The sequence below is a fragment of the Anser cygnoides genome, chromosome W, assembly GCF_040182565.1.
Source record: "Anser cygnoides isolate HZ-2024a breed goose chromosome W, Taihu_goose_T2T_genome, whole genome shotgun sequence".
NCBI classification, from domain to species: Eukaryota; Metazoa; Chordata; class Aves; order Anseriformes; family Anatidae; genus Anser; species Anser cygnoides.
Window position 1 is genome coordinate 8,483,942 of NC_089911.1, and position 21,851 is coordinate 8,505,792.

The following is a 21,851-nucleotide window of genomic DNA, read 5'->3' on the forward strand; positions in this document are numbered from 1 at the left end:
GTGCGATGGGGGGGGACCCAGGCGTCCTGCCCCCCTCCAGCTTTTCACCCCCCCCCCCAATATAACCGGGCCCCCCCGTGCCCCCCCCCCCAATTCCTTTAACAATAAAAGTGAACGAGCCGGGGTCTGCGTCTGCCTCTTTATTGGGGGGGGGGGGGGGGGGGCAAAAATTGGGGGGACGTCCCCAAAAATTGGGGGGGGGGGGGGGGGGGGGGGGGGGGGCAAAAATTGGGGGGCGGTTTTGGGGTTCCCATTCGTTGGGGGGGGGGCGGTGCCGATATTTTGGGGACTGGGGGGTTTGAGGGGGTGGTTTTTTTAGGGGGGCTGGTTTTGGGGTCTCGGTTTTGGGGTTTCAAGTGGGGGGGGGGGGCGTCGGGGGTCTCTGTTTGGGGGGGGGATTTGGGGGTCCCCCGTTTCTGGGGTCCCGTTTTTGGGGTCTGCTCTCAAGGTCCCGTTTTGGGGTCCCAGTTTTGGGGGGGGGGGGGATTTGGGGGTCCCTTGTTTGGGGTCCACTTTCGGGGTCACCTTGGGGTGTTTGTTTTGGGGGGGGGGGTCTTTTCTTGGGTCCCTTTTTGGGGTCTTTTTGGGGGTCTCCTTTTGGGGGTCCCTTTTGGGGACTTCTGGGGTCCCTTTTAAGGGGTCTTTTGGGGTTGGTTTTTTTGGGGGGCTCCTTTTGAGGGTCTTTTTTGGGGGGGTCTTTTTGGGAGGTTCACTTTTGGGGGTCCCTTTTTAAGGTCTCTTTTTTGAGGTCGCTTTTTGGGGGGGTCCCTTTTGGGGTCCCTTTTTTCGGGGGTCCCTTTTAGGGGGTGCCCTTTTGGGGGTCTCTTTTTTCCGCTACCTTTTGAGGGGTGGTCCCTTTTGGGGGCGTCCCTTTTTGGGGGGGGGGCCCTACATGAGGTTCTCTTTTGGGGTCCCTTTTGGGGGATCCCTTTTTGGGGTCCCTTTTATTGTGTCCCTTTTGTGGGGGGGTCTTTTTGGGGGTCCCTTTTTGGGGGTCCTTTTTTTTGGGGTTCCTTTGGGGGGTCCCTTTTTAGGTTCCCTTTTTAGAGATCCTTTTTTGGGGTCCTTTTTGGGGGTCTCTTTTTAGGGTCCTTTTCGGGGGGGTTCCCTTTTGGGGGTTCCTTTTTTTGGGGTCCCTTTTTAGGGGTCCCTTTTGGGGTCCCTTTAGGGTCCCTTTTTGGGGTCCCTTTTGGGGGGGGGTCTCTTTTAGGGTCCTTTTTTCGGGGGTTCCCTTTTGGGGGTCCTTTTTTTTGGGGTCCCTTTTTAGGATCCCTTTTTTGGGGTCCCTTTTTGGGGGTCCTTTTTTTGGGGTCCCTTTAGGGGGGTCTCTTTTTAGGGTCCTTTTTTCGGGGGTCCTTTTTTGGGGTTCCTTTTTTTGGGGGTCCCTTTTTGGGGGTCCCTTTTTTGGGGTCCCTTTTTGGGGGTCCTTTTTTTGGGGTCCCTTTTGGGGGGGTCCCTTTTGGGAGTTCCTTTTTTTGGGGGTCCCTTTTTAGGGGTCCCTTTTTTGGGGTCCCTTTGGGGGGGGGTCCCTTTTAGGTTCCCTTTTTAGGGTTCCTTTTGTGGGGTCCCTTTTGGGGGGGGTTCTTTTTAGGGTCCTTTTTTTGTGGGGTCCCTTTTGGGGGGTCCTTTTTTGGGGGTCCCTTTTTTGGGGGTCCCTTTTTGGGGTCCTTATTTTGGGGTCCCTTTAGGGGGCGGTCTCTTTTTAGGGTCCTTTTTTTGGGGGTCCCTTTTTGGGGGTCCTTTTTTTGGGGTCCCTTTTGGGGGGGTCCCTTTTAGGTTCCCTTTTTAGGGTTCCTTTTGTGGGGTCCTTTTAGGGGGGGGTCCCTTTTAGGGTCCTTTTTTGGGGGGGTCCTTTTGGGGGTCCCTTTATGGGAGTCCCTTTATAGGGGTCCCTTTTGGGGGTCTCCCCTTTGCCCCCCCCCTTTTAGAACCCCTCCTTTCCTATCCCCGTAGCGGGGGGCTGGGTTTTTTTTTCTCCTTGCCTGTCTGTGGGGGGGGGGTGTCCCTATTTTTGCCCTCTTTTTTTTTTTTTGGGGGGGGGGGCACCTGGGGGGGGGGGGGGGGGGGGGCGGATCCAGGCCCATGGGGGGGGGGGGGGGGGGGGGGGGGGCGGGGCGGGCTCTGTCCCTTTAAGCGCGGCCGCGCCGTGACATCACGGTGGCCGCGGGGGGGGACGGACGAAGGGGGGGGGGGGGGACACAGGACGTGGGGGGGCGGGGGGGGGGGGATGGGATGTGCCCCCCCCGCCGTCTCCTGCGCTCGGTGCGGCCCGGTCCTGCGGCCGTCCGCCCGCCGCAGCCTCCGCCGCAGCCCCCCTTAACCCCCCCCCTCTTTAACCCCCCCTCCTTGACCCCCCCCCCTTTAAACCCCCCCCCCAAAAAAAACCCTTCTCCCCCCCTCCCCCCAAACAACCCCCCCGTCCCCATCCCCATCCTCCGCATCCCTCCGTCCTGCCCCCCCCCGCAGCCCCCCCACCCCCCGTGCCCTTCCAGTGTCCCCCCCCCATTTTGTGCCCCCCCTCCCCATTTTCTGTCCCCCCCCCCGTTTTGTGTGACCCCCCCAATTTGTGTCACCCCCCCCGTTTCTTGTCTCCCCCTCCCTTTCCCCATTTTTTGTCCCCCCCATTTTTCTGCCCCCCCATTTTGTGTCCCCCCCCCATTTTGTGTCCCCCCCCATTTTGTGTCCCCCCCTTCCTATTTTGTGCCCCCCCCCCCCCCCCCCCCCCCCCCCCCGCTCCCATGGCGGGGGCACCGCAGCGGGCGACGCCGTGAGCGGGTGAGCGGGGGGGGGGGGGGGGGGCACGGGACACGCGGGGGGGGGACACGCGGGGGGTGTCACGGGTGGGGGGGTCACGCGGGGGGGGAGGGCCGTGTGTGTGTGTGTGTGCGTGTCCCACGGTCACGCGTGTGTGCACGGGGGGGGGGGGGTGAGTGGGGGAGGGGGTCACGCGTGTGTGGTTCCTCCCCCCCCCCCCCGCGGTGTCTGGCCTTGCACACGCGTGTGCCCGGTGCTGCACACACGTGTTGTGCCCCCCCCCCCCGCAAAACCGCCCCCCCCCACCTGCTCCATCACCCCATAGCAGCCTATAGCACCCCAGAGCGACCTACGGCACCCTACAGCACCCCATGGCATCCTATAGCACCCTATAGCACCCCATGGCATCCTATAAAACCCCATAGCGTCCTACGGCACCCTATAGCATCCCGCAGCGACCTACGGCACCCTATAGCACCCTATAGCACCCCATAGCATCCTATAAAGCCCCATAGTGTCCTACAGCACCCTATGGCACTCTATAGCACCCTATAAAACCCCATAGCGTCCTACGGCACCCTATAGCACCCCACAGCATCCTACAGCACCCTACGGCACCCTACAGCACCCTATAGCACCCCTTAGCATCCTATAAAACCCCATAGGGTCCTACAGCACCCTACGGCACCCTACAGCACCCTATGGCACCCTATAGCACCCTATAAAACCCCATAGCGTCCTACGGCACCCTATAGCACCCCACAGCACCCTACGGCACCCTATAGCACCCCACAGCACCCTACGGCACCCTATAGCACCCCTTAGCATCCTATAAAACCCCATAGTGTCCTACAGCACCCCATAGCACCCCATAGCACCCTATAACATCCCACAGCACCCCACAGCAGCCTACAGTGCCCCATAGCTCCCCCGCGCACCCCGTTGCTCTCCCGCGCACCCTGGGGCACCCCACGGTTTCCTATAGCACCCCATATTGTCCCCTGTGCACCCCCTGGCACCCCACGTCACCCCCCAGCGCCTTCTACCACCCCCATATAACCCCCTATGGCTCCCTATCGCCCCCTATCGCCCCCTACCACCCCAATATCACCCCCTACGACCCCCCTATCACCCCCTATCGCCCCCTATCACCCCCTATCACCCCAATATCACCCCCTACGACCCGGTATCACCCCTATATCACCCCAATATCGCCCCCTCTCCCCCTATCACCCCCTATGACCCCCACATCACCCCCTCTGCCCCTATATCAGCCCCTGTCACCCTATGAGACCCGCATCGCCCCCTATGACCCCCATCACCCTCCCTCCCCCCATACCACCCCCATACCACCCCCTATCACCCCCTATCGCCCCTATATCACCCTCTATCTCCCCTCTGTCACGCCGTCTCCCCCCACGAGCCCTGTTTCACCCCAATATCACCCCCATGACCCCGTATCACCCCCTCTCCTCCTATATCACCCCCTATCACCCCCCACCACCCCGATATCACCCCCATGACCCCCTATCTCCCCAATATCCCCCTGTATCGTCCCCTATGACCCCAATATCACCCCTATGACCCCAATATCGCCCCCATGACCCTCTATCACCCCAATATCACCCCACATCACCCCAATATCACCCCATGCCGCCCCTTATGACCCCAATATCGCACCCTATCACCCCAATATCGCCCCGATATCACCCCGTATCGCCCCCTATCACCCCAGTATCGCCCCCTATCACCCCAATACCACCCCGATGACCCTCTATCACCCCAGTATCACCACACATCACCCCAGTATCACCCCATGTCGCCCCCTATGACCCCAATATCGTCCCGATATCACCCCGTATCGCCCCTATCGCCCCAGTATCGCCCCCTATCACCCCAATACCACCCCCATGACCCCAATATCGCCCTCTATGACCCCAATATCACCCCCATGACCCTCTATCACCCCAATATCGCCCCGACATCACCCTGTATCGCCCCCATCACCCCAATATCGCCCCCTATCACCCCAATACCACCCCCATGACCCTCTATCACCCCAGTATTACCACACATCACCCCAGTATCACCCAAAGCCGCCCCTTATGACCCCAATATCGCACCCTATCACCCCAATATCGCCCCAATATCACCCCGTATTGCCCCCATTACCCAAGTATTGCCCCCTATCACCCCCATGACCCTCTATCACACCAGTATCGCCATACATCACCCCAGTATCACCCCAAGCTGCCCCCTATGACCCCAATATCGCACCCTATCACCCCAATATCGCCCCGATATCACCCCGTATCGCCCCCATTACCCAAGTATTGCCCCCTATCACCCCAATACCACCCCCATGACCCTCTATCACACCAGTATCGCCATACATCACCCCAGTATCACCCCATGTCGCCCCCTGACCCCCCTATCACCCCGATATCACCCCGATATCACCCCGTATCGCCCCCTATGACCCCAATATCGCCCCGCTATCACCCCGTATCGCCCCCTATCGCCCCAGTATTGCCCCCTATCACCCCAATATCGCCCCGCTATCACCCCGTATCGCCCCCTATCGCCCCGATATCACCCTGTATCGCCCCCTATCACCCCAATATCGCCCCGCTATCACGCCGTATCGCCCCAGTATCGCCCCCCTGACCCCCCCGCCCGCGTCCCGCAGGCAGGATGAGCTCGTGCAGCAGCCGGGCGCTGACGCTGCTGAGCAGCGTGTTCGGGGCGTGCGGGCTGCTGCTGGTGGGCATCGCGGTGAGCACCGACCACTGGCTCTACATGGAGGAGGGCGTCGTGCTGCCGCAGAACCAGAGCACCGAGGTGCGCATGGCGCTGCACGCCGGCCTCTGGCGCGTCTGCTTCTTCGCCGGTACGAGGGGCGCATATGGGGGGGTATGGGGGGGGTATGGGGTGTCTGGGGGTGTGTGGGGTGTGGGGTGTGGGGTATAAGGGGTGTGGGGTGTAAGGGGTATGGGGTGTAAGGGGTGTATGGGGTGTTTGGGGGTGTCTGGGGGTATGTGGGGTGTGGGATGTAAGGGGTATGGGGTGTAAGGGGTATATGGGGTGTGGGGTGTAAGGGGTATGGGGTGTAAGGGGTGTATGGGGTGTGGGGTGTAAGGGGTATGGGGTGTAAGGGGTGTATGGGGTGTGGGGTGTAAGGGGTATGGGGTGTAAGGGGTGTATGGGGTGTTTTGGGGGTATGGGGCGTATATGGGGTGTATATGGGGTGTGGGGTGTAAGGGGTATGGGGTGTAAGGGGTGTGGGACGTAAGGGGTGTGGGATATGGGAGAGGGGATGTAAGGGGTGTGGGGTATAAATGGGTAGAGGGTGTGTGGGGGGTATATGGGGTGTATGGGGGTATGGGGGGTATATGGGGTGTATATGGGGTGTGGGGTGTAAGGGGTATGGGGTGTAAGGGGTGTGGGACGTAAGGGGTGTGGGATATGGGAGAGGGGATGTAAGGGGTGTGGGGTATATATGGGTATAGGGTGTCGGGGGTATATGGGGTGTATGGGGGGGTACGGGGGTATATGGGGTAAGGGGTGTATGGGGTGTTTGGGGGTTGTATTGGGGGGTATGGGGGACATATGGGGTGTCTGGGGGGTGTATGGGGTGTAAGGGGTGTATAAGGGGTGTGGGGTGTAAGGGGTATGGGGTGTATGGGGGGGTATATGGGGTGTATGGGGGGCATGTGGGGGTATGTGGGGTGTAAGGGGTGTGGGACGTAAGGGGTGTGGGATATGGGAGAGGGGATGTAAGGGGTGTGGAGTATATATGGGTATAGGGTGTGGGGGAGGTATATGGGGTGTATGGGGGGTATGGGGGTATATGGGGTGTGGGGTGTAAGGGGTATGGGGTGTAAGGGGTGTATGGGGGTGTTTGGGGGGGGAGTATGGGGGGTATGGGGGACATATGGGGTGTCTGGGGGGTATATGGGGTGTATGGGGTGTATAAGGGGTGTAAGGGGTATGGGGATAAGTGGTGTATGGGGTGTTTTGGGGGTATGGGGGGCATATGGGGTGTCTGGGGGTATATGGGGTGTATGGGGTGTATAAGGGGTGTGGGGTGTAAGGGGTATGGGGTGTAAGGGGTGTATGGGGTGTATGGGGGGGTATATGGGGTGTAAGGGGGGTATATGGGGTGTGGGGTGTAAGGGGTATATGGGGTGTATGTGGGGTGTAAGGGGTGTGGGACGTAAGGGGTGTGGGATATGGGAGAGGGGATGTAAGGGGTGTGGGGTATAAATGGGTAGAGGGTGTGTGGGGGGTGTATGGGGTGTATGGGGGGGTATGGGGGGGTATATGGGGTGTGGGGTATATGGAGTGTGTGGGGTATGGGATATACGGGGTATATGGAGTGTATGGGAGGTATATGGGGGGTATGGAGTATGGGGTGTAAAGGGTATGGGATACGGGGTATGGGGTGTGCGGTGTGGGGTATAGGGTGTATGGGATGGGGGGTGTATGGGGTGGGGGGGTATGGGGTGTATGGGGGGTACGGGGTGTGGGGTATGGGATGTAAGGGGCATGGGGTGTGCAGTGTGGGGTATATATGGGTATGGGGTATAAGGGGTATGGGGTGTAGGGTATGGGAGATGGGATATAAGGGGTATGGGGTGTGGGATATGGGGTGTAAGGGGTATGGGGTGTGGGGGGTGGGGGGCATGGGATATGGGGGGTATGGGGGTATAGAGGGGTATGGGATATATGGGGGGGTATGGGATATATGGGGGGTATGGGGGTCATGGGGTACGGCTTATATGAGGGGTATGGGCTATATGCGGGGGTATGGGATATGTGGGGTGGGGGTTATGGGGCTGTGTGTGGGGGGGTCCCGACGCTGCCCCCCCGCAGGGCGGGAGAAGGGGCGCTGCGTGGCCTCCGAGTACTTCCTGGAGCCTGAGATCAACCTGGTGACGGAGAACACCGAGAACATCCTCAGTGCGTGCCGGCCCACGGGGCTATAGGGGCTAAGGGGCTCGGGGGCTATAGGGGCTCCATAGGGCTCCGTGGGGGCTATTAGGGGCTAAGGGGCTCCAGGGAGGGGGCTATAGGGGCTCCGTAGGGCTCCGTGGGGGCTATAGGGGCTACAGGGGCTCTGGGGGGGGGGGCTATAGGGGCTCCATAGGGCTCCATGGGGGCTATAGGGACTCCATAGGGTCTCTGGAGGGGCTATAGAGACTCCACAGTGGCTCCATAGGGGCTCTACAGGGGCTATAGAGATTCCATGGGGGCTCCATAGGGGCTGGGGGGGTGGCGGGAGTTCCCCGGGGGCCACAGGGGCTGTACAAGGGCTTTAGGGGCTCCATGGGGGCTCCATAGGGGTCAGGGGGCTGTAGGTGGGCTATAGGGACTATAGGGGCTGGATGGGGGCTCTATAGGTGCTCGGGGGGGCTATAGGGACTCAGGCGGTGGGCTGTAGGGACTCAGAGGGGGCTATAGAGGCTCAGGGAGGCTATAGGGGCTGGATGGGGGCTCTATAGGGGCTGGATGGGGGCTCTATAATGGCTCAGGGGGCTCTATAGGGACTCCGGGGGTGCCTATAGGGGCCGGGGGGTTGCGGGGTCCATAGGGACGTGCCCGCCCCCCGCCGCCCCCCAGAGACGGTGCGCACGGCCACGCCGTTCCCCATGGTCAGCCTCTTCCTCGTCTTCACGGCCTTCGTCATCAGCAACGTGGGGCACATCCGCCCCCAGCGCACGCTGCTGGCCTTCGTCTCGGGCATCTTCTTCATCCTCTCCGGTGAGGGCGCCCCGAAACACCCCCAAATCGCCCCCAAAGAACCCCGAACCCACCCCCAAGAACCCCAAAGTAACCCCCAAATAACCCCAAAATAACCCCCAAAGAACCCAAACCCACCCCCAAATAACCCCAAATAACCCAGAACCCACCCCAAATAACCCCAAAATAACCCCCAAAGAACCCGAACCCACCCCCAAATAACCCCAAAGAACCCAGAACCCACCCCAAATAACCCCGAACCACCCCAAAATAAACCTGAACCTACCCCGAACCCACCCCAAAAGCCACTGGACCCCCATATCGTCCCCATAACCCCCCAGGACCACCGTACCCCCCTCATACCCCCCCCCAAATCCCCTTCAGGACCCCCCCCATATCCCCCATACCCCCCTCACTGACCCCCCGCCCCCCCAGGCCTGTCGCTGGTGGTGGGGACCCCCCATATCCCCCCATATCCCCCCTAGGACCCCTCCACCCCCTCCCAGGACCCCCTGGACACCCATACCCCCCCAAATCCCCCCAGAACCCCCCCCAACCCCCACCCCCCCCACTGACCCCCCCGGCCCCCCAGGCCTGTCGCTGGTGGTGGGGCTGGTGCTCTACATCTCGAGCATCAACGACGAGGTGATGAACCGGCCGAGCGGCTCGGAGCAGTACTTCCAGTACCGCTACGGCTGGTCCTTCGCCTTCGCCGCCTCCTCCTTCCTGCTCAAAGAGGTGCGTGCCCCTCGCACGCCTCGCACGCCCCTTGCACGCCCCGCACGCAGCCCCCCCATACACCTTGCACGCGCCCTGCGCTGCTCCGGGTGCGGCGTTGCCCCCCCCTTCTTCCTCCCCCCGTTGTCACCCTGAGGGTGCTTTGCACGCTCGTGCATGAGGAGGGGGAGCGTGCAAGGGGTGGGGGAATGTGAATGGGACGGGGGAGTGTGAACGAGGAGGGGGAGTGTGCATGGGGGGGTTGCACGCACGTGTGAGGGGATGGGGGTGGGGTTTGCACGCCCAGGCGTGCTGCGGCTTCATGTGCCCTCGCATGGCCTTGCACGCAATCGCACACGTAACGCGCTGTTGCACACCGTTGCATCTCATTGCACGCCGTCACACGCCGTTACATGCCGTCACACACTGTTACACGCCGTCACACGCCGTTACACGCCGTCACACACTGTTACACGCCGTCACACGCTGTTACACGCCGTCACACGCCGTTACACGCCATCACACGCTGTTACACGCCGTCACACACCACCGCGCGCTGTCACACCCCATCACAGCCCGTTGCACACCATCACACACCACTGCGCACCATCACACACCCGTCACACATCGTTACACACCCTCCTACGCGACTGCAAGCCTTCGCATGCCCTCCTACAGCCTCACATACCCTCGCACGCCCTCCCATCCCCTTGCACACCATTGCACACCCTTGCACACCCTTGCCTCCCCGCAGGGCGCGGGCGTGCTGTCGGTGTACCTGTTCACCGAGCGCCACGCCGAGGAGGAGCCGTGCTGGGTGCAAGTTGCACACCATTGCACACCACTGCACGCCCTCCCACACGCTCGCACACCTTCACACACCATATAGCACACCCTTGCACGCCCTCCCATGCGACTGCAAACCTTTGCGTGCCCTCCCACAGCTTCGCATGCCCTTGCATGCTGTTGCATGCCCTCGTGCAGCCTCGCACGCTGTTGCACGCCGTCGCACGCCCTCGTTGCACACCCTTGCCCTCCCGCAGGGCGCGGGCGTGCTGTCGGTGTACCTGTTCACCAAGCGCTACGCCGAGGAGGAGCCGTGCCGGGCGCCGGCGGCGCTGCTGCGGCCGCGGCTGAGCGCCTGCTCGGGGCTCTCGGGGCAGTTCCTGCAGCCCCGCGCCTGGCCCCGCGCCCGCAGCCCCTCGGACGCCTCCTCCGACGTCTCCATCCAGATGACCCAGAGCTACCCCCCGCCATCCAGTACCCGCCCCCCGCGGCCGCCTCTCCACCTCACCGTGCTAGGGGGAGGGGGGGAGGGGCCGGGATATGGGGTTTTGGGGTGTGGGGTCATTGGGGTGTGGGGTCATGGGGTATAGGGACATTGGGTCGTTGGGATGGGAATATGGGGACGTTGGGTTGACCTGGTGCCCCCCATGGCTGCCTCTCCACCTCCCCCTGCTGGGGGGGCAAAGGGGGGAGCACCGGGATATGGGGTTTTGGGGTGTGGGGTCATCGGGTTATAGGGTCATGGCGATATGGGGTCATGGAGGCATTGGGATGGGGGCTATGGGGACATTGAGTTGACTTGGTGCCCCCCACGGGGCACCTCCCTGCTAGGGGGAACGGGGGGGGCACCAGGATATGGGGTTTTGGGGTGTGGGGTCATGGGGACATAGGGTCGTGGGGATATGGGGTCATGGAGGCGTTGGGATGGGGGCTATGGGGACATTGGGTTGACCTGGTGCCCCCCATGGCTGCCTCTCCACCTCCCCCTGCTGGGGGGGGGTTGGGGAGGTCATTGGGGTGGGGGTCATGGGGTTTGGGGTCATTGGGTATGGGGTTGTTGGGGTATGGGGTCATGGGGATATAGGGTCATGGGGGATATGGGGACATTGGGTTGACCTGGGTAGACCTGGTGGCCCCCATGGCCGCCTCTCCACCTCCCCCTGCTGGGGGGCAAAGGGGGGCCGGGGGGCACCAGGATGTGGGGTCATGGGGTACGGGGTCATGGGGTACGGGGTCATTGGGATATGGGGTCATGGGGATGTGGGGTCATGGGGTCGTTGGGACGGGGGCTATGGGGACATTGGGTTGACCTGGTGGCCCCCGCAGCCGCCTCTCCACCTCCCCCTGCTGGGGGGCTGGGGGGGTCACTGGGGTGGGGGTCATGGGGTGGGGGGGTCATTGGGGTGGGGCTATGGGGTCATGGGGGGAGGGGGTCGTTGGGTTGACCTGGGTTGACCTGGTGGCCCTGTGGGGGGGCAAAGGGGGGGATATGGGGGGACAGGGGGACCCGGGGGGGGTCACGGGGACACCGGGGCCCGGGGGGGCCACATGGGGACATCGGGGCCACGGGGCTGGGGGGACGCGGGGACCCCCGGCACCATGGGGCCACCGACATGGCCCTGGTGGGGGGGGATGGACACGAGGACACGGGGGGGGGGGACATGGCCACCAGGGGGGCCACGGGGCCACGGGGGGGGACAAGGGGACACCGGGGACACCCTGGCGGCCATCTTGTGCCACCGACCACGGCCACTGAGGGACTGAACGTGGCCCGGCAGCCATCTTGTGCGGCCTACAGGGCCCGGCGGCCATCTTCTGCCACCAATCGTGGTCAATGATGGACAGGACGTGGCTCGGCGGCCATCTTGTGCGGCCTACAGGGCCCGGCGGCCATCTTGTGCCACCAACCACAGCCAACGATGGATGGGACGCGGCCTGGCGGCCATCTTGTGCCACCAACCATGGCCACCAACGGACGGGACAAGGACCTGGTGGCCATCTTGTGCCACCAGCCATGGCCAATGGGGTGCAGCAGCCATCTTCTGCCACCAGCCGCAGCCAACCACGGGCAGGAATTGGCTCGGCGGCCATCTTGTTGCATCAACCACGGCCAAAGACAGGCCGCATCAGATGATGCGGCGGCCATCTTGTCCTGCCAACCGCAGCCAATAAGGGTCAGTGGCCATCTTGTCCAGCCAACCACGTGTCCCAGCAGCCATCTTGCAGCGCCCTCCCGCTTCTGGTGGCACCCCTGTGGCAGGAGAGGACCCTGGGGTTGATGAGGGGGGGATCTGGATTTGCTCTCCCACCCCCCAGGCTCTCTGCTGCTTTGAGCCTTTAGTGACGCCTCGTGTGCCCCCCCCCCCCCCAAAATTTGGGGGTCTCCCACTGACCCTTGACCTCTGCCCCCTGCCCCCGCGTGGCTGGTCCACGGTGGGGTCGACCCCTCCCACGGCTGCCGGCTCCCGTTAGCACAAATTGGGGGGGAGGGGGGCTTAGAGCGAACTGGGGGGCCCCGGGGTCCTTGCTGGGGGAGGGGGGGAGGGATTTGCTTTTGGGGAGGGAGCGGGGGGGGGAAGCCCCCAAATTTTCTGTGGCAATAAACGGCTTCAATATGTAGCTTCAACCCCCCCCCAAAAAAATAGGGGGGGGAGGGGTTAGACACCCCAAGGGGGCGCAGTGGGGGTCCCAGCGAAGGGGACCCAGCGAGGGGTGGGGGCAGGGGGGGGTGCAGCAGAGTAGGGGGGCACTGAGCCCCTGCGTCCCCCCCCCGCCGGGTGCCCCCCCCCAGATGAGATGTAAATAGGGATCGACGCGACCTCAATAAAGGATTTCAAACTATGCCCCCCCGTGTGATCCCCCCCCCCCCAAAAAAAAACCTTCCTTTGGATCCCCCCAAAAAGCTTTGGGGTCGGGGGGGGGGGGGTTCCTGGGGGGACACATTGAGGGGGGGGCATTGGGGTTGGGGGGCACAATGCGGGAGGGGGAATTGGGGTCTGGGGGGGGTCCTGGGGGCACACAGTGGGGAGGGGCATTGGGGTCTGGGGGGCACAAGGGGGGGACATTGGGGTCTGGGTGGGGGGGCTACGGGGGGCACCATGGGCGGTTATGGGGGGGGGGGGGAGAAAGGGGGGGGTTCCGGGTAGCCCCGCCCCCTTTCCTAGACCCGCCCCCAGAGGGGGCGTGGCCACGCGGTTGCTAGGATACCCCCGAGCATCCCCGTCGCCATGGCAACCGCGGCGGGATGCAGCTGGCCAAGGACGGACACCCATCGCGCCCTCCCCCGGCCCCCCCCCCCCGCTCTGGCCCCGCCCCTCCCGCTGACGTCACCCCCCCCCGAAGCATCCAGGCTCCGCCCCGCTCCGCTCCCCCCCCCCCCCGGCCCGGGGGGCCCCGCCCCGCCCCCCCCCCCGCCCGCGCCCGCCGCAGCCTCGCCCGAACCGGCACCGGCACCGGCACCCCCGGGACCCCCCCCCGGCACCGGGACCCCCCCCCCCCCCGCGACCCCCAGGCTCCGCCCCCCCCGAAACCGGGCTCGGATCCCCCCCCCCCCGCCCGGAGCGGCCCCGGCGTGAGAGGAGGTAAGTTGGGTTGGTGGCAGGATTTGGGGCCGGGGGGGTGCTTTGGGGTTGGGGGGGGGGGGGCAGAAAGGGGTTCTGGGGGCTTCTGGGGGGGGGGTCAGGGGCTGGGGGGGGAAGGGAACGGTGAGGGGTTGGGGGGGCAGCAGGGTTTGGGGGAAGCTTTTGGGGAGTCCCTGGGGGGGGGTTGGAGTTCCCCGGGGAGGGCTTGGGGGTCCCAGGGGGTCTTGAGGGTCCCCGGGGGGGGCTTGGAGGATCCCGGGGGAGGGGGATTGGGGGGTCCGGGGGGGGTTTGGGGGTCCCGGGGGGGGGATTGAGGGTCCCCGGGGGGGCTTGGGGGATCCCAGGGGGTGCTTGGAGGTCCCGGGGGGGGGGGTTTGGGGGTCCCCAGGGGGGATCTTGGGGGTCCCGGGGGGGCTCGGGGATCCCTGGGGGCTTTTTGGGGGGGGGGCTGGGGATGCTGCGAGGCTTTGGGGGGGCTGGGGGGGGTGACGGCAGGTTTGGGGGGGGGGCGCACGCCCCCCTGCACGTGCACACTCACAAGCACACACACGCGTGTGCACAGCATGGCTTGCACACCCCAGGGCGCTCGCTCGCACACGCGTGTGCGCCACCTCACATACGTGTGCTCGCTTGCACACGCGTGTGCACGGCCGTGCTTGTGTCCCTGGCCAGCCTTGCACACGCATGTGCGCCGCGCTGCCCCTTTGCACGAGCACGCCACCGCTTCGCTTCCTGCGCAAGCTCAGCCTTGCACACGCGTGTGCACCACACGGGGGCTCCAGCCGGCTGGGGGGGGGGGGCCCGTCCGTGCCGGTGACTCACCCTCGTGTGTCCGTGTCCCCCCCCCCCCCGCGTGTGACGTGCGCCGTGAGTCAGCACGCGTGAAGGCGGGGGGGGGGGTCGGCGCACACGCGTGTGCAAGCGCACGTGCACGGTGAGCGTCGCACGCTGGGTCTTGCACGCGCTCCCTGCTGCCCCCTTGCACGCGGCTGGGCGTCCTCGTGCAAAGCCCTCGTGCAAAGTCCTTGTGCAACGCCCCCCGTGCAAAATCCTCATGCGAAATCCTTGTGCAAAGCCCTCGTGCGAGGCGCCCCCCCCCCCTTTTTTTGTCTCCCCAGCTCAGCGGCCGTCACGGAGGAGCCCCCCCAAAAGGAGCCTCCCCCCTCGGCCCCCTCCCCATGGACTCAGCCCCGGGCACCACGCGCCCCCCCTGGGGCCGTGAGTGGCAGGAGGGGGGGCTGAGCGGGGGGGCACGTGCCGGGGACCCCCCTGAAGTAGAAGGGGCGGGGGGGTGTAGGGGGCAGAGCTGGGGGGTCCAGACCTGGGGTCCCCCCCCATAGCTCAAATAGAAGGGGGGGTGTAGGGGGGGCTCACATCAGGCACCCCCCAAGTACCCCACATAGAAGGGGGGCAGTTTGGGGGTCTAACATCGGGGTGTCCCCCCCAAATAAAAGGGGGCTGTAGGGGGCAGTTTGAGGGGGGGCAGACACCAGGATCCCCCCCAAATATCCCAGCTGAGAGTAGGGGGGGGGCATAAGGGGTAGTTTGGGGGGGGGGTCTAACATCAGGGTGTCCCCCCCAAATACCCCAAATAGAAGCGGGGGGGCAGACACCAGGGGTCCCTCCCCAGATAGAAGTAGGGGGCAGATATTGGGGTTACCCCTCCCAAATACCTCAAATAGAAGCGGGGGGGGCAGACACCGGGGTCCCCCTCCCCAAATACCCCAAACAGCAAAGGGGGAGGGTGAGGGGGGGGCTGACGGCGGGGTTCCCCCCCGTCCCCTAAAGAGCAGCAGCCGGGGGCTGGGGGCTCGGAGGGCTCGGAGGGGGTCCCCCCGGGGGGGGTCTCCGCGGGGGGGCCGCCAGGCTGGAGTCGCTCAAGCGCTGGAACGGGGAGGGGGTGGCGTGGTGCGAGAAGGGGGTGCAGGTGCTGCTGACCGCCGTGGGCGCCTTCGCGGCCTTCGGCCTCATGACCATCGCCATCGGCACCGACTACTGGCTCTACGCCCGCGCCTTCGTCTGCAACACCAGCAACGCCTCGGGGGACGATGCCGCCCACCGCGACCGCCGCGACCCCGGCGGCCTCACCCACTCCGGCCTCTGGCGCATCTGCTGCCTGGAAGGTGCTGGGGGGGGCTGGGGGGGTGATGTGGGGGGGGGGTGGGGGGGGGCGGGGGGCGTTGGGGGGGCTGGTGGCACTGCGGGGGAAGGTCGCGGCGTTGGGGCACTGCTGGGGGAAGCTCACGGCATCATGTCATCATGGGGGGAAGGTCATGGCACTGCTGGGGGAAGCTCACGGCACCATGGCACTGCTGGGGGAAGCTCGCAGCATTGTGGCACTGCTGCAGCATCACAGCGTCATTGGGGGAGCCGGTGACACTGCTGCTCACGGCATTGGGGCACTGCTGGGGGAAGCTCACAGCACGGTGGCACTGCTGGGGGAAGCTCACGGCATCAAGGTGGGGGGGGAGGCTGGTGGCACTGCTGGGGAAGCTCGCAGCACTCGCGGTGTCGCATGCGGGAGCATGGCCGGAGGTGTCCCTGGGGTGTCCCTGTCCCTGTCCCCTCGGTGTCCCCCCGGTGTCCCTGTCCCCATCCCCCCGGTGTCCCCATCCCCCGGTGTCCCCGTCCCTGTCCCCCCGGTGTCCCTGTCCCCATCCCTGCCGTGTCCCCATCCCCCCGGTGTCCCCATCCCCCCGGTGTCCCCGTCCCTGTCCCCCCGGTGTCCCTGTCCCCATCCCTGCCGTGTCCCCATCCCCCCGGTGCCCCATCCCCGTCCCCTCGGTGACCCCCGGTGTCCCCGTCCCCACCCCTTCAGTGTCCCTGTCCCCACGCTGTCCCCGCAGCGTCCCCATCCCCGTCCCCTCGGTGCCCCCTCGGTGCCCCCCCGGTGCCCCCATCCCCGTCCCCACGGCCCCCCCGGTCCCCCCGCAGGGCTGAAGCGGGGGCTGTGCCTGAAGATCAACCACTTCCCCGAGGACATGGAGTACGACCACGACAGCGCCGAGTACCTGCTCCGTGAGTCGCCCCGGCAACCGCCGCGTCGCCACGGCAACCGCCCCGCCGTCACCCCGCCGTCACCCCGGCAACCTCCCGCCGTCACCCCGCCGTCGCCCCGGCAACCGCCCCGCCGTCACCCCGGCGACGGCCTTGGCCCCGCCCCGGCCCCGCCGTCGCCATGGCAACCGCCCCGCCGTCGCCCCGGCAACTGCCCCGGCCACGCCCCCCAGCAGCGGGGTTCCCCTGGCAACGCCCCCTCCCTTAGCAACGCCCCTCCCCTAGCAACGGGGACGCCGCGGGGGGCGGGGGGCGGGGCTCTGCCTTCTGATTGGCCCCCGCCAGGAAGCCCGCCCCCGCTGATTGGCTGCGGCTCTGAGTTGACGGAGCACGCGCCCGGTTCTGATTGGCTGCAGCTCAGGGCGGGGGGGGGGGGGGGGGATGGTTTTGATTGGTTGGCGGTTAGAGGGCGCCCTGCGTCCCTATTGGCTGGCGGTGCCGATGGACCTGGAGATCCTCTGCTCTGATTGGCCGGAGCTGATGGATCCCATGGAGCTCTGTGGGCTCTGATTGGCTCCTGACCGTGAAGCCTCCCATTGGCCAGGGCTGGTGGATCCCACAGTGCTTTGTGGGCCCCAATTGGCTGCCCTCCTGCTGGGCTCCCATTGGCCAGCACTGCCACAGGGCTCTGATTGGCCGGGTTGGTCCCCCTGGATCCCAGTGGGCTCTGATTGGCTGTGTCACCCCCGGATCCCGGCAGGCTCCAATTGGCCATGTGCCCCCCCCTCCCCCCCTCCGTGACGCAGCGGGCTCTGATTGGCCGCTCCCGCAGGCGTGGTGCGTGCCTCCAGCATCTTCCCGATCCTGAGCGCGGTGCTGCTGCTGCTGGGGGCTCTGCGTGGCCGCCAGCCGCCTGCGCCGCGCCCGCACCAGCCTCGTCCTGGGCGCCGGCATCCTCTTCGTCGCCGCCGGTACGGGGGAGCACCCACGGGGGGGGGTCCCAATCCCACTGTGTTACCCTTGGGGGGTCCCAGTCCCATTGGGTTACCCTTGGGGGTGTCTCAATCCCACTGGGTTACCCTTGGGGATCCCGATTCCACTGTGATCCCCTTGGGGGGTCCCAATCCCACCACATTTCCCATGGGGGGGGTCCCGATCCCAGTGTGTTACCGCTGGGGGTCCCGATCCCATTGTGTTCTCTTTGGGGGGTCCAATCCCACCACATTTCCCATGGGGGGGTCCCGATCCCACTGTTTTACCCTTGGGGGTCCCGATCCCATTGGGTTACCCTTGGGGATCCCGATTCCACTGGGATCCCCTTGGGGGTCCCAATCCCACCACATTTCCCATGGGGGGGTCCCGATCCCACTGTGTTACCCCTGGGGGGTCCCGATCCCAGTGTGTTACCCCTGGGGGTCCCTGATCCCAGTGTGTTCTCCATGGGGGGGTCCTGGTTCCCCTGGGGCACTGGGGGGGGTCCCAGATGTCCCAGTGGGATCCCTTATCCAATGTCCCCTGTCCCTTGTCCTCGTCCCCTTGTCCTCATCCCTTGTCCTTATCCCATCCCTCGTCCCCTGTCCCTTGTCCTCGTCCTCATCCCCTTGTCCTTGTCTCCTTCTTGTTCCCTTGTCCCCTTTCCCTTGTCCTCATCCCTTGACCTGACCTTGTCCCCTTATCCTCATCCCTTGTCCCTTCATCCCGTCTGTCATGTCCTTGTCCTTGTCCTTGTCCCTTGTCCTTATCCCCTTATTTTCCCCTTGTCCCCTTGTCCTTGTCCCCTTGTCCTCGTCCCTTGTCCTTGACCTTGCTCCCTTATCCTCATCCCTTGTCCCTTCATCCCCTGTCTGTCATGTCCTTGTCCTTGTCCTTGTCCTTGTCCTTGTCCTTGTCCTTGTCCTTGTCCTTGTCCCTTGTCCCTTGTCCTTATCCCCTTATTGTCCCCTTGTCCCCTCGTCCTTGTCCCCTTGTCCTCTCCCTTGTCCTTGTCCCTGTCCCTCATCCCCTCATCCCCTTGTCCTCATCCCCTTGACCCCTTGTCCTTATCCCATCCCCTGTCCCTTGTCCCCTTGTCCCCTAATCCCATCTCTTGTCCTTATCCCACCCTTTTTGTCCCCTTGCCCCCTTGACCTTGTCCCCTTGTCCTTGTCCCCTAATCCTCATCCCTTGTCCCCTGTCCTTGCCCCCTTGCCCCCTTGTCCTTGTCCCCTAATCCTCATCCCTTGTCCCTTGTTCCCTGTCCCTTGTCCCTGCCCCCTTATCCTCGTCCCTTCTCCTTGACCTTGTCCCCTAATCCTCATCCCTTGTCCCCTGTCCCTTGTCCTCGTCCCCTTGCCCCCTTGACCTTGTCCCCTTGACCTTGTCCCCTAATCCTCATCCCTTGTCCCTTGTCCCCTGTCCCCTTGTCCCTGCCCCCTTATCCTCATCCCTTCTCCTTGACCTTGTCCCCTTATCCTCATCCCTTGTCCCCTGTCCCTTGTCCTTGTCCCCTTGCCCCCTTGACCTCGTCCCCTTGTCCTCATCCCTTGTCCTTATCCCATCCCTCGTCCCCTTGTCCTTGTCCCCTTCTTGTTGCCTTGTCCCCTTTCCCTTGTCCCGTCCCCTTGTCCCTGCCCCCTTATCCTTGTCCCTTCTCCTTGACCTTGACCCCTTGTCCTTGTCCCATCCCCTGTCCCTTGTCCCCTTGTCCCCTAATCCCATCCCTTGTCCTTATCCCACCCCTTTTGTCCCCTTGACCTTGTTCCCTTGTCCTTGTCCCCTTATCCTCATCCCTTGTCCCCTGTCTCTTGTCCTTGTCCCCTTGCCCCCTTGCCCTTTTCCCCTTATCCTCATCCCTCGTCCTTATCCCATCCCTCGTCCCCTTGTCCTTGTCCCCTTCTTGTTCCCTTGTCCCCATTCCCTTGTCCCCTGTCCCCTTGTCCCTGTCCCCTTATCCTCGTCCCTTCTCCTTGACCTTGACCCCTTGTCCTTGTCCCCTTATCCTCATCCCTTGTCCCCCGTCCCTTGTCCTTGCCCCCTTGCGCCCTTGACCTTGTCCTGCCCCTCACCCCCCGTCCCCCGTCTCCTCGTCCTCGTCCCCTTCTCCTCCCCCTCACCCCTTGCCCCCGTCCCCTCGCCCCCGTCCCCTCGCCCCCCGTCCCCTCGCCCCCGTCCCCCCGCGCCCCCCAGGCCTGAGCAACATCATCGGGGTGATCGTCTACATCTCGGCCAACGCGGGGGAGCCGGGCCCCGCGGCGCGAGGAGCCGCGCAGCCGCCACTACTCCTACGGGTGGTCCTTCTACTTCGGGGGGCTCTCCTTCATCCTGGCCGAGGCCATCGGCGTCCTGGCCGTCAACCTCTACATCGAGCGCCACCGCAAGGCCCGGGGGCGGGGGGGGGCGGGGGGGGCCGGGACCCCCCTGGCCGCGTCCTCGAGCCCCCCGCCGCCCCCCGCCGCTGCGCGCGGCCCCCGCCCGCGCCCCCCCGCCGCCGCTCGCGCTCGGGGTCCCGCTCCAGCGACCCCGGGCGACCCCCCGCGGACGCCTCGCCGCCCCCCCGGGAAGATCGGGGTGGGGGGAGCGGGGGCCCCCGCCGCCCCCCCCCGCCGATATCTCCATGTACACCCTGTCCCGAGACGGGGGGCGTGGGAGCGGGGGGATGCCCCCCGGGCAGCCCGCGGCCCCCCCACCGCCCCCCCCCGGCACCCCCGGCCCCCCTTCCTGCAGCTGCACAACGCCTTCGGCAAGGACCCCCCGGGGGCCCCCCGACAGCGCCTCGGGGACCAGCACCCTCAACCGCAAGACCACGCCCGTCTAGGGCCTTCATCCCCCCCCCACCATCATCATCATCATCGTCACCGTCGTCGTCATCCCCCCCATCATCATCTTCATCCCCCCCCATCCTCCTCATCATCGCCTTCGTCCCCCCTCTTCATCCTCACTGGTCGTTGTCATCATCATCATCATCGCCTTCATCATCTTCATCCCCCCATCCTCATCATCCTCATCTTCATCCCCCCAAACTCATCATTGTCACCTTCGTCCCCCCCATCCTCCTCACCTTCATCCCTCGCCCTCCTCATCCTCATCATCTTCGTCCCCTGCCCTCCTCATCCTCATCCTCACCTTCATCTCCCCCTCATCCTCGTCATCGTCACCTTCGTCCCCCCAAAAAAGTCACCTTCGTCCCCCCTTCCTCATCATCACCTTCATCCCCCGCCCTCCTCATCCTCATCGTCTCCTCCTCCTCACCTTCATCCCTTGACCTCCTCCTCCTCCTCACCTTCAGGCCGTCCTGCCCATCATCATCTTCATCCCCTGCTCCCCTCCTCCTCCTCACCTTCATCCCCCCTCCTCATCCTCATCTTCCTCCCCCCTTCCTCATCTTCCTCCTCCTCCCCCTTCCCTTCCTCATCTTCCCCTCCTCCCCTTCCTCATCTTCCTCCCCCTTCCTCATCCTCATCTTCCTCCCCTCCCCTCATCTTCCTCTCCCCCCCGCAGGCGGGCGGGGCCGTGCCCCCCCCGGGATTTAAGGGGGGCCCTGGGGGGCCCCAAAACTGCCATCGGGGGGAGGGCAAAAAATTACCGCTAATTGGGGCCCCCGAAACTGCCGTCTTCTGGGGGGGGGCCCTGAAACCGATTTTTTTTTGGGGGGGGGGGGGGGGGGGGGCTGAAACTGCCATCTCGTGGGGGGCCCCCCCCCAAAATTATCACTAATTAGGGCCCCCCCGAATCCGCTGTCTTTTGGGGGGGGCCTGAAACCGCTTTTTTTTTTGGGGGGGGGGGGCCCTGAAACCGACCTTATTTTAGTGCCCCCCCCCAAGCTCCTTTTTGGGGGGTCCCCGAGGACCGGGGGGTCCCTGTGCCTTAGGGGGCCCCAGCCGGGTCGGGGGAGCCCGGTGCTGCTCCAGGCCCTCCCAGTTCCCTGCCTGCACCGGACCAGTAAGGCCCAGTTGGACCAGTACGGAGCAGTTTCCTCGACAGAACCAGACCAGTAAGGCCCAGTTGGACCAGTATGGACCAGTACAGCCCAGTTTCCTCGACAGAACCGGACCAGAAACACCCTGCCTCGCAGGAACCGCCACACCAGTATGGCCCAGTTCGCTGGGCAGCGTCGGACTAGTATGGCCCAGTTCCCTGGGCAGCATTGGACCACTATGGCCCAGTTCCCTGGGAACTGCCACACCAGTATGGCCCAGTTTGCTGCGCAGCACCAGACCAGTATGGCCCAGTTCCCTGGGCAGCATCAGACCAGTATGGCCCAGTTCCCTGGGCAGTGCCGGACGAGTATGGTCCAGT

The 21,851-nt window shown here is 64.7% G+C and overlaps 2 protein-coding genes across 2 annotated transcripts; both read left to right on the forward strand.

The window, feature by feature from the left end:
• The first annotated feature begins 2,717 nt into the window (after positions 1–2,717).
• LOC136788738 (voltage-dependent calcium channel gamma-7 subunit-like) lies at positions 2,718–12,364 on the forward strand. Its single transcript, XM_066987413.1, has 6 exons — positions 2,718–2,775; positions 5,444–5,644; positions 7,630–7,716; positions 8,377–8,517; positions 9,089–9,234; positions 10,257–12,364. The coding sequence occupies exons 2-6, from the start codon at positions 5,449–5,451 to the stop codon at positions 10,587–10,589; spliced, it is 903 nt and encodes a 300-aa protein (XP_066843514.1). The 5' UTR covers positions 2,718–2,775; positions 5,444–5,448; the 3' UTR covers positions 10,590–12,364.
• Positions 12,365–15,368: 3,004 nt separating this feature from the next.
• LOC136788602 (voltage-dependent calcium channel gamma-4 subunit-like) lies at positions 15,369–20,817 on the forward strand. The gene is given in 8 exon segments (XM_066987165.1): positions 15,369–15,703; positions 16,515–16,598; positions 17,410–17,464; positions 17,466–17,548; positions 19,743–19,801; positions 19,803–19,935; positions 19,938–20,197; positions 20,371–20,817. Coding segments are annotated over 8 exon segments (1,275 nt in total). The 5' UTR covers positions 15,369–15,549.
• The last annotated feature ends 1,034 nt before the right edge of the window (positions 20,818–21,851 follow it).